Here is an 11,864-nt window from a genome sequence, read left to right on the forward strand (position 1 = left end):
TGGAGTTCGTCATTCCGCAATTGCTTGCACCTTCGACTTATCCATCCGAATGGAGCCATCACCGATTCGATGCCCCAAGAATAAAATCTCAGTTTGAGTAAAGTAGCATTTCTTCCTTTTTACAAACAAAGTGTTCTCCCTGAGAACCTTGAAAATCGTCTGCAAGTGCTTGACGTGCTCCTCGAGCGTTTGGTTGTAGACGACGATATCGTCCAAATAGATGACCACGAACTTATCCAAATACTCCTTGAATAGCTGGTTCATGAGAGTACAGAATGTGGCTGGAGCGTTGGTTAAGCCGAAAGGCATTACCAAGAACTCAAACGCTCCATACCTGGTCACACAAGTAGTCTTTGCTTCGTCGCTTTCAACAATACGCACCTGCCAATACCCCGACCGAAGGTCGAGTTTTGAGAAATACTTTGCCTTGCCCAATTGATCGAACAAGTCCGCAATGAGCGGGATGGGATACTTGTTCTTCACTGTCACTTTGTTGAGGGCTCGGTAGTCGACGCATAATCGGAGGCTCCCATCTTGTTTCTTCTGGAAGAGAACTGGAGCTCCGAAAGTTGCTTTAGAGCTGCGGATGAGACCACCGCTTAGCAGTTCACCTAACTGCTTCCTAAGTTCTGCCAACTCTAGCGGGGGCATGCGGTAGGGTGGTCTCGCTGGAGGCTTCACTCTTGGCTCCAGCTCGATACTATGATCCACACCTCTGCATGGTGGAAGAGTGTTCGGCAACTCGGGTGGCATAACGTCTTTGAACTCCTTCAGGACGTTCGCCACCACAGTAGGTTCTTGAATAACCTCCTCGTTGAGTAGCTCTAGCTTCATAGCAACCACGAATGTCAGTTCGCCTTTTCGCACCCCTTTCTTCAATTGTAATGCCGAAATGTGTTGGGGCTCCTTGGTTCCTCTCCGAGAGATGGGAACCACGCAAGGGTCATCGCCTCCCATCATACATAGGGAGTTCAAGAACGGCATCGACACCAACTTTGCCGCGTGCATAAACTCCATTCCGAGAATCACTTGGAAGTTGTCCAGTGGCACGGCCATCATGTTGGTGTTTTCGCTCCAAGTCCCGATTTTGATAGGAACACCCTTCGCCAACCCGGAGATTCGCCTGGCCTCCGAGTTCACCGCCTTCATTCGGCTTGGGCTCTTCTCCAAGGTCAACCCAAGTCGTTGTGCTTTGCGATCGGCTATGAAGTTGTGGGTAGCGCCCGTATCCACCATTGCACGGGTCGTTTGGCCATTTAGCTTGATGTCCATATACATCAGCTCACTACTTCATGCTTTTTGTGCCTTCGTCTTCATGTTCTCCCCCACTTGACCCCGCATAGCGTTTAACAAATGCATTGCTCCCATTCGGGGTCCTTGCGACTTCTCGTCGTCGCTGTTGGATTCTGAACTGCTCGAATTAAGAGCAACAGCTTTGCCCTTGTCCGATCGGGGAGGGTGGATGGAAGCCGTCAAAGCATTGAGTGCCTATTTCTGTGGGCACTCCCATACCATGTGCGGTCCTCTGCACAAGAAGCATCCTCCAGGTTTTGAGGCCTTGCCTTTTGGGTTCGGCCCTTTGTGGGAGCTCTTCTTCTTTTGTTCGCCCCTGAGCTCCTTCCCTCAAGAATATTTTGGAGGGCGATTGCCTGAAGATTGTTTCCTTCTCGCTGGGTCTTCAGAGGAAACAAAGTCGATGAGCCTTTCTGCAGCAGCAATTGCCCCGACTACATATTAACATTCCTTTGATTTAGCTCTTGTTGAGCCCATGGTTTCAAACCATCGAGGAAGCTGAACAACTTGTCCTTCTCGGACATGTCCTGTATGTCCAGCATTAGTGCAGAAAACTGTTTCACATAGTCTCGGATGGTGGTGCTTTGGCGGAGTTGTCTCAACATCCTTCTTGCGACGAACTCTGTGTTCTCCGGTAGGAACTGAGTTCTCAACTCCCGCTTTAAGTCCTCCCATGTGTCGACTCGACACCGACCTTGTTGGATCTCTTCCCAACGAGTTCGCCACCAAAGTTTCGCATCTCCGTTTAGATACATTGTTACTATAGAAACTTTGGTATCTTTAGAATCGGGCCTCGTAGCTCGGAAGTATTGCTCCATGTCGAACAGAAAGTTCTCGAGCTCCTTGGCATCTCTGGCCCCTCCATATCCATGAGGCTCAGGTGCCCTCAAATTTTGTGGCGGTGCAACGCCGGTGTTGCCTCCTCCCACATTTAGTGTTCTTGTGAGCATGGCCACCTTTGCAGTGAGTTCCGCCACAACATCCTATAAGTGTTGCATGGAGTCTTTGGTGTCATCAGACAGTCGGTCGACTAGGGCCTCGACCTTGTCGATCCTGGACTCCGCTTCCTCTTACGAGCTCTCTACCCTAACAAGTCTTTGTTGGCCATAGTAGAGTTCCTCCATGCTCGCTTCAAGAACATCCAGGCGGGTTTCCGCCGTCGTGAGTCTCTCATTATGACTCTTTTTCCCAGTTAGCGCACCAGATTGCACTTTCTCCGCTCGCGGAGAGTTGCCAACTTCTCGCTCATCCTGTTCGCTGCCGCGCTCCTCTTGAGAGACTCCAACAGCATGAGAGCGAGTGTGCACATGCAGCCCACCTGCGGCTGCTTGGGGCAAGGGTCCGGCTTGCCCCGTCTTGCTTGATTCGCCACAATGCTTTGCCATAGCGAAGTTGCGAAGTTTGTTCGCTATTCGATCGAAGAGCTTGCCTGCTCTGATACCACAATGTCACGACCTTAGCTGGAATTGCCTAAGACGTGAGGCACCCTTGCGGCCAAAGACGCGAACTTAGCTTGCGTTGCCTAAGTCGCGAGTCACCCTTGTGGCAAAGACGCGAACTTAGCTTGCGTTGCCTAAGTCGCGCTTCGCCCTTGCGATCTTGCTCCGCAAGGATCAGCCCATTTTGTAACCTCTCGCAGGTCCCGAAGGACCCGTAAAAGAGAAAGAAGTTAGTTCGAAAGAACGAAAAACGGACAAGTCCCGAAGTCTCGCGAAAAGGGAAGCTTTACAAGCAATTCGACGAACACCCTGTGTGCACAAGAGAAAAGAGGGAGAGGGAGAAAAACAAGGCTTTCAAGGATGAACGAACAGTTGCAAGCCCACAAACAGTCGCTCACCTAGTCCCGGGCGCAAAGACAAGTTCCTGTAAAGGTCCATCCAGCGCTATGCCACCCGAGGGGTTCCTGGGGTCTGAGATGATTGACATTTTGGTGAGCGGAGGCAGTTCTCCGCTCACCTCCCGCGGCACGTGAAAACGGAGCTGTTTTGGGTTGTTTTGCTCGGTTCGGTGAGCGGTCGCTTTGCAACGCTGCAACTTGTTCGAACTTACATATTTACAAGCAAAATGACCCAAAACCAAGAGAAAACATGCTGTCAAGCAGCTGTACATGCAGGTGTGAGCGATGAACGGTTCATTGAACGGAGTTGTTACGGGTGCGCGATGACCGTTCGTGACAATATGGCACCGTGGCAATGGCGGTGGATTGTGTACTGCATGCATGCATGCACTAGGAGGGTAGTCTAGTAAGTTCACAAAAACTAATTTCACAAATAAAAATATCAAAAAATAAGAAAATAAAACGAGTGCCCCGGTTTTCAAGCTAGTGAAACTCGATGGCGGCGGCTCATTCACATAGAAGCTCAGATTGGGCTGACCCAATTTGCCACTCCCTTAACATTAATTAGACCCGAACGCAACCCGTATAGCTTAATCTCAACCTGACTTGACCCAACCACATCATAGATATATCATTCTACAAAGATGATTTACTAAACATGGGGCATCGAGACCGCCGCTCATCAAGATCAAGCGCAAATCTCAAAGAATCCATGATCTTCTATGGACGGAGCCCCTAGTTTGAGATTCCCACGATCTCTGATCCATCGATTTTTTTTTTTTTTTTTTTGTAAGTAAATTAGTTTGAATTCATCTCTTTTATAAGCATATCTGATCAGATACAATCCCCGATCGATGATGATAAGGATTCATGGAATGAAGAAGCCAAGGATGATGTATCGGAGAGATTACAGTAACTAATTACCATCTTCTTTAATAGCCACTCCTCCTAATCCTTCCATAATCCATCCTCCGACGATCCTACGGCTCCGATTCCTCCGTTGCAGAGGGTGAGGTGAGAGCAAGGGAGGAAGAGGAGAAGAGCGGCCAGCGATCGGGATCGGGTAATAATGGAAGAGATGGAATGCTGCGGCCCTCCCAACAATATATGTCTGTTCTGACGCCAGTCGCTTGAGTGCTTTCCATGCCTTGCGTTCGTCTACTGGTGACGGTGAAACCGTTGACACTGGTGCGTTGATTTCTCGGCTACAGTCGGTTTCACTGTCACCAGTGTCAAAGCGCCACTATCAACGGCTTCACTGTCACCGGTAGGAAAGCATTCAAGCGATTGGCGGTGTCTCCGCATTCAGGGGATGCAGAGAGCATCTGGTAGTGGTGGTGTGAGTAGTGGCGATGGGGAGCTTCCCAGCGATGAGGCTTCCGACAATGAATCACATATATAAGACCGTCGATGAGGGTTCCGCCAGCTCCAATCGCGAGCTTCCGAACAAGAGAGCGATGGTTCCAAGATATCCGGAGTGCGGCAATAGGGCGACCTGCAACGAAATGGACGAGGTCGAAAAGGGGTGCCCATCGACGAAGATTCCGCTGTCATTGTTGCTAAAGCCTGAAAGCCATGGGGTCAAGAGACTACCAAAGCAGAGAAAGAAGAAACTGAGACAAAACAGGTAATGAACGCTCGTTTTGGTGGCTCTGATGTTCGTAACTATGAGAGCAGGCGAACGATTCTGCAACGCCTACACGTTGCCCAAGATATCAGTGTGGTGCTTCAAGACGTTCGCTTCTCACCAACCTCTCGTAGGACACATAGCCAGCCACAACAAGAACAAGAGCAATCAGTGTGGTGGACGCATGATTTGGCCAGCAAGTTCTTTAACCAACAAAAAATAAAGTGCATTTAACAGAGACATACAGATAAATACTAATCCTTCATCTTTTCCATTTAAAGTTCCATTCTATATCTTATCCATGATAGAGGATGCAAAGTTTCCACTAATCAGCATTTTCAGGAACATAATAAGGTTCCTGAAGAAGTATATATATGGATTATACGTTTGTTAATAAGGTTGACCTGAAATCCTAGAATTAAGTTGAATGGTGTAAGGTCATCTGAAACATTGGATATCCACCTCATTATTTCCTACATCTGAAAGCTCAAAGCATGAGTGCTACTCGATTAAGTCAAAGACTTTCAAACCATCCTGCTTCCTTCATCTGCAGACTGCTCGATCAATTTACATGCAATACAGTGATTTTTGCTTGGAAGAATGAAAGAGAGAGGAGTCGAGTGGTAGTCACGATCCTTGTTTCCCCTCCACCTCTATACTGCATCACATAACATTCACAAACAGGTGCAGTGCAGGACATTGAATGAAAAAGATGAAGGTTCCACAGAGAGAATTAAAGTCTAAATGCAATTTTGTTTGCAGTTAAAGAACTTGCATCCAAACTATCTCAATTCCAAATTCTCTATTCTTCAAAACCGGTGAGTGAAAGAACTTGCAGAGTCGTTTTCTTCTTAGAGATCAGGCACTTCATTGAGATCGAAGTCAAACATGCCACGGATTGCTCTCTTGTATCTTTCGGATGAGTTTGCCGGAGATGATGGAGCTCCGTTCTGTAACATCCGGTGGTTTGCTCCCTTGTCGCTCTCAGATGAGTGTGCTGAGGATGACAAAGCTTGATTCTGTAGTTCATTGAAGTGGCGTCTCATGTGGCCACCGAGAGCCTGCCCGGTCGAGAATGTCAGGTTGCAGATCGTGCATCGGTGTTCCGCTGTTGCCGCTTTGCTGACTGCATTGGGCGCAATATGGACACACCCGTTTTCAGCGGCGATGGGAGCTTCTTGGACATTGCTCTTGTTCTTGTTGTGGCTGGCTATGTGTCCCCCGAGTGCTTGGTGAGAAGCGAACGTCTTGAAGCAAATACTACACTGATATCTTCGACAACGTGTAGGCGTGCCAGAATCGTTCGCTTGCTCTTTGATCTTCCTCTTCTTACTACCACTGTTGTAGCTTGATATCACTTCATTCCCGTAGCTCCGATCAGCTAAGACATCAGTGCCACCAAAACGAGTGTTCATAAACTGTTTTGTCTCAGGTGCTTCTTTCTCGACGGTGGGAGTCTCTTGACCCCATGGCTTTCCATCAGCCAGAAGCAACAAGGCTTTAGCAACAACGACAACGGAATCTTCATCGACGGCGGCCCCTTTCCCACCCTTTTTCGGGGTCGACCACTTCGTCACAGGTGGCCCTCTTGCGACCGAAGAATACGCGTTCGATTGTGACTTCTTCCTTGCGCCGGGAGGCGGAATAGCTCCTCTGTAATCCCTCTCCGGGTGGCACCTCAAGTGGCCAAACAGTGATTTATCTGATGGGAAGGTCTTGCCGCACTCCGGACATGTTGGAACCTTCGGCCCCTTGTTTGGATGCTTGCGATTGGAGCTGCCGGAACCCTCGTCGAAGGTTTTATCGTCACGGAGATGTGATTCGTCGTCGGAGTCTTCATCGCCGGGAAGCTCCCCATCGCCACTACTCACGGATTGGTGACCTCTCACACCACCACTAGCATATGCTGTCTCTGTATCCCCTGAATCCGGAGACACCACCTCCTGATCCACCGCAGCTCTGCCATCTCCGAACCGCGGTCCTTTCGACGGCAGCTTCTCGTCGTGTTGGTCTTCTACTCGCACTGCAGAGCCCTCAGTCCTGTAATGGCTTCCGCCCTCCATGAGATGAGCTTCCATTCCTGACCAACAGATCAGAGAGGCATCAGAAGTCGGGATGACGGCAAGAATCTGTCTCTTCTCTGTCAAAAGGTCACACAAGAAACGAAAGATCAAGAAACAACCAACAGCAAAACTTCGGTTATCAAGAAACTGAAACCCCAGCTTCACAAAGACCTACTTGTGTTCCTCACCGAGAGGAGCATAAAGAACAGCAACCCCAGCTGGCCATGGCTCAATCTCCAGCTGAAGAGAGAGAGAGAGAGAGGGAAAAAGAAGCAACCTTTATCGCAGATCCTATCGATCCTAACCGCATGCAAAGAAGCCATGGGCAAGAAAACAAAGTGGCGAGCTCGGGGAAGAAGAGACGCAACAACGACGTTCGAGCAAATCGGGATTCTTGGATCAAGAGAAGCAGAGACTAACCGGAAGGAAACGCCCGACTTTTTGGAAGCTTCCACAGCTGGCAGCTGCCGGTGCTTCACCTAGCTCGCTGGAGTTAGGATGCAAAGAAGGAAAGCAGAGCTGGAGACAGTGGGAGAACAAGGGAGGAGGAGGAGAGGAGAAGGGATCGGGAGAGGGGAATGATGGAAGAGATGGAAAGCTGCTGCCCTCCCAACAATAAATCTGTTCCGGCGCCAATCGCTGGAGTGGTTTCCATGCCGTGCGTTCTTCTACTGGTGACAGTGAAACTGACTCTAGCGGAGGAATCGGGGCCGTCGGATGGTCGTCGGAGGGTGGATTATGGAAGGATTAGGAGTGGCCTAACTTACCATTAAAGAAAGATGATAATTAGTTACTGTAATCTCTCCAATATATTATCCTTTCCTTCTTCTCCTCTCGTGGAAATATTACCATTCCACGAACCTTTGATAGGGGTATATCTGACCAGATATGGTTAGAAAAGAGACTAATTTACATCCAAAAAATAATGTGATAGATCAGAGATCGTGTGAATCTTAAAGCTGTATCTTTTCGGTGAAGGCAGTGTGATCTTGATGAATGAGGATCATGTTTAGTTAAGCTCAAAGAATAATATAATTATAAGATGGTTGGGTCAAGTCAGGTCGAGATTAAACTATATGGGTGAGGTTTGGGTCTAATTATACTGAGTGTGGCAAATTGGGTCAGAACTTCTATGTGATCAATCCATCTACCTTCGCTACTTTGAAGGCTTTTAAGTACATTCAAATCAAATCTGATTTGAAGGGTTTGATTCGGATGCTCTAATTATAATATTAAAAGGGTATTTTAGATCGTGCAAATGTGTATGTGATTTACATATATGTATAGAGAAGGAAATAAGATAGTGACTAATTAACTCATTAGGTATGATAGAGTTGCTAATTTTATTCTTTTTTTATTAGAAGAGAGTGACCCATCTTGCTAATTCTCTTAGTAATATATTTAATATATTTACTATATTATTTTTTTATTTTAGTCTTAAAAAATCTCTTACGAAAGATACATTGCAAGATAATTAACTTGCAAGTCGTAAAGACATGTGATGAATTAGTTGAAGTTTGAGTCAAAAAAATTATTATTCATTCATTCACTTCTTTTATTATATGAATGTTTATTTTATTAAATAATTTTATTTTTGAAAAGATGTCTCATTTAGCACCTCTTATTTCATCTTTTAGTTTCTTTTTTTTATTTTATTATTTAAATATTTTTATAATTAATTATTTGTTTGTATCAAAAAATTTTGATTTTTATAGGGGATTATTGGAACACTAAGGGAGAGCTCAATTTACCTCAATTTGCTTTTTCACTTATATGCCTTTCGTGTTTTGGGTTCCTTCTTATCTTGTTTGACCCAAGCTAATATGGATGTATTTGATTTGGATGATTGGGCATGGGCATGAACTCAAGTTGGACCCATTTTCTTTTCTTATTTCTTTGATATTTCTATTTGTGAACTTACTCTTGTCCAATTGGTTAGGAGAACTTATAAATAAGCTTTTCCCAAATCAATCGATGTAATGAAATAAAAATTCAGAAAAAAGAGAAAAAATATGAGGAAAATGAAGGAGTAGGACAAAAGAAAATATAGAAAAGAGAGAAGTTTTTTATTTATTTGATTTCTCGATCCTTTGATTTAGAATATCTTTTGATTTTTTATAATCATGCTTGAATAATAATATATCTAGTGGTATTCACGATGATCGTACAAAACTGAAGAATTCACTTAAGACAACACTTGCATACTTTCATATTTTCTTTTAACTTCGTATTTAATTTTCACTTATATTGTATGTTTTTTCTTGAAATATACAATATAAGTGAAAATTAAGCTTCTTCACGAGAATCTATTAGATTTTATTGAAAAAAATCTAATAAACCAAAAGGTTTATTAGATTTTTTTAAACAAAATTTAAAGTATGATTTATTTGTTTATTCCTTAACTAATCAATCTCATCCTCTATGATAGCGTGACCTCTCTAAAGATATTCTTGCTTATTTATCTTTTCCTGTATCATACCTCTCAAATCGATGACTATGCAAAGCCTATATATATATATATATATATATATATATATATATATATATATATATATATATATATATATATATATATATATAAAATAAGATATCTAAGACACTTTTTTTAGATAAGTTATACAACGAATAAAGATTAAAAAATAAAAAAATTACTGAATAATGTTAGTGTCCAAAGTTAGTCATTGCATGAGATGAAAAAAATGACTCAATAAGATTCTAAGTATGATGCGACCTTAATGTATCAAGGAATCAAACAAGAAGAAGGATGCAAATGTAAAGATAAGATATCAAAACGAAAATCATGAGTGATCAATGTACTACTAGGGTACTCTCGAAATACTTATTAGAGAGAACAGTATCAAATTTTTCTAAACAATATCAAATGTATGAGTTTCAAAACTATTTTACAGAGTTCAAATAAGTGAGAAGAGATAAAACAATCTGAAAATTTTTGCTCTCTTTCTTACTCTCTCAATTTGTTTCCTTTTTCTCCTCTCGTGTAAGTGTTACCATTCCACAAACCCTTTTCGTCTTTGATTGAGGAGGAGGGGGGGTAGGAACCAGATATGGTTAGAAAAGTGACAAATTAAAACTAATTTATATCTAAAAGAATAATGTGATGGATCAGAGATCGTGTGAATCTCAAAGAATAATCTTTTTGGGGAAGGCAGGGTTGTCTTTGAGATTTGAGTGTGACATTGATGAACGACGGGCATGTTTAGTTGTATATCATCTTTGTTGTCAGTTAAGCTCAAAGAATAATATAATTATAATGTGGTTAGGTCGATATTAAGTTGTATGGGTGGGGTTTGAGTCTAATTATACTGAGTTTGGCAAATTGGGTCAGCGGAACTTGAACTTCTATGTGATCGATCTATCCACCTTCGCTACTTTGAAGGCTTTAAGTGCATTCACATCGAATATGGTTTGAAGGGTTTGATTCGGATGCTCTAAATGTAATATTAGAAGGATCTTTAGTCCACATTGGGTCGTGCTAATGTGTATATGATTTACATATGTGTATAGAGAAGGAAATAAGACTGACTAATCAACTCATTAGGTATGACAGAGTTACTAATTTTGTTCTTTATTTTAAGAAGAGAGTGACCCGTCTTGCTAATTTTCCTCGTAATACATTTAATATATTTGCTATATTATTTTTCTATTTTAGTCTTAGAAAATCTCTTATGAAAGATACATTGCAAGATAATTAACTTGCAACTCATAAAGACGTATGTGATGAATTTTTTGAAGTTTGAGTCAAAAAAAATTATTGTTCATTCATTCACTTGTTTTATTATATGGATGTTTATTTTATTAAATGATTTTATTTTTGAAAATTAGTACCTCTTCTTTCATCTTTTAGTTTCTCTTTTTATTTTATTATTTATTATTTATATATTTTATAATTAATTATTTGTATGTATAAATTTTTTTGATTTTTATAGAGGATTATTGGAACACTAAGGGAGAGCTCAATTTATCTTAATTTGCTTTTTCACTTGTATTCGTCGTTTGAGTTCCTTCTTATCGTCTTTTATCTCTGGGATGAGGTTTGACCCAAGCTCATATGGATGTATTTGATTTGGATGATTGGGCATGGGCATGAACTCAAGTTGGACCCATTTTCTTTTCTTATTTCTTTGATATTTCTATTTGTGAACTTACTCTTTTCCAATTGGTTAGGAGAACTTATAAATAAGCTTCTTCCCAAATTAATCGATGCAATGGAATAAAAAATCAGAAAAAAAAAGAAAAAATACGAGGGTAGGACAAAAGAAAACATAGAAAAGGGAGAAGTTTTTTATTTATTTGATTTCTCGATCCTTTGATTCAGAATATCTTTTGATTTTTTTATAATTGTGCTTGAACAATAATGTATCTAGTGGTATTCAGGATTATTGTATAAAACTGAAGAATTCACTTAGGACAACGCTCGCATACTTTCATGTTTTCTTTTAACCTCCTATTTAATTTTCAGTTATATCATACGTTTTTTTATTGAAACATACAATATAAGTGAAAATTAAGCTTCTTCACAAAAATCTATTAGATTTTATTGAAACAAAAATCTAATAAACCAAAAGGTTTATTAGATTTTTTTTAATAAAATTTAAAGTATGATTTATTTGTTTATTCCTTAACTAATCAATCTCATCCTCTATGTTCAAGAGGAGTGTGACCTCTCTAAAGACATTGTTGCTTATTTATCTTTTCCTGTATGATACCTCTCGAATCGGGACGGGGCGTGAGGGTATATCTTAGAAAAGTGATGAATTCAAACTAATTATATCCAAAAGAATAATGTGATGGATCAACGATCGTGCGAATCTCAAAGTTGTATATTTTTTGGGGAAGGTGGGGTTGTCTTTAAGATTTGAGTGTGATCTTGATGAATGGCGATCATGTTTAGTTGTATATCATCCTTGTTGTCATTTAAGCTCAAAGAATAATATAATTATAATATGGTTGGGTCAAGTCAGGTCAAGATTAGCTGCATTGGTGGGGTTTGGGTCTAATTAGACTAATTGTGGCAAATTGGGTC

At 41.9% G+C, this 11,864-nt stretch overlaps 1 protein-coding gene across 1 annotated transcript; it reads right to left on the bottom strand.

Moving 5' to 3' along the window:
* Positions 1 to 5,608: 5,608 nt before the first annotated feature.
* Positions 5,609 to 6,835, bottom strand: LOC135642933 (zinc finger protein ZAT9-like). The gene has a single exon (XM_065159415.1). The coding sequence runs from the start codon at positions 6,833 to 6,835 to the stop codon at positions 5,609 to 5,611; it is 1,227 nt and encodes a 408-aa protein (XP_065015487.1).
* Between the last annotated feature and the right edge of the window lie 5,029 nt (positions 6,836 to 11,864).

The sequence above is a fragment of the Musa acuminata genome, chromosome BXJ3-7 (assembly GCF_036884655.1).
Source record: "Musa acuminata AAA Group cultivar baxijiao chromosome BXJ3-7, Cavendish_Baxijiao_AAA, whole genome shotgun sequence".
Lineage (NCBI taxonomy): Eukaryota > Viridiplantae > Streptophyta > Magnoliopsida > Zingiberales > Musaceae > Musa > Musa acuminata.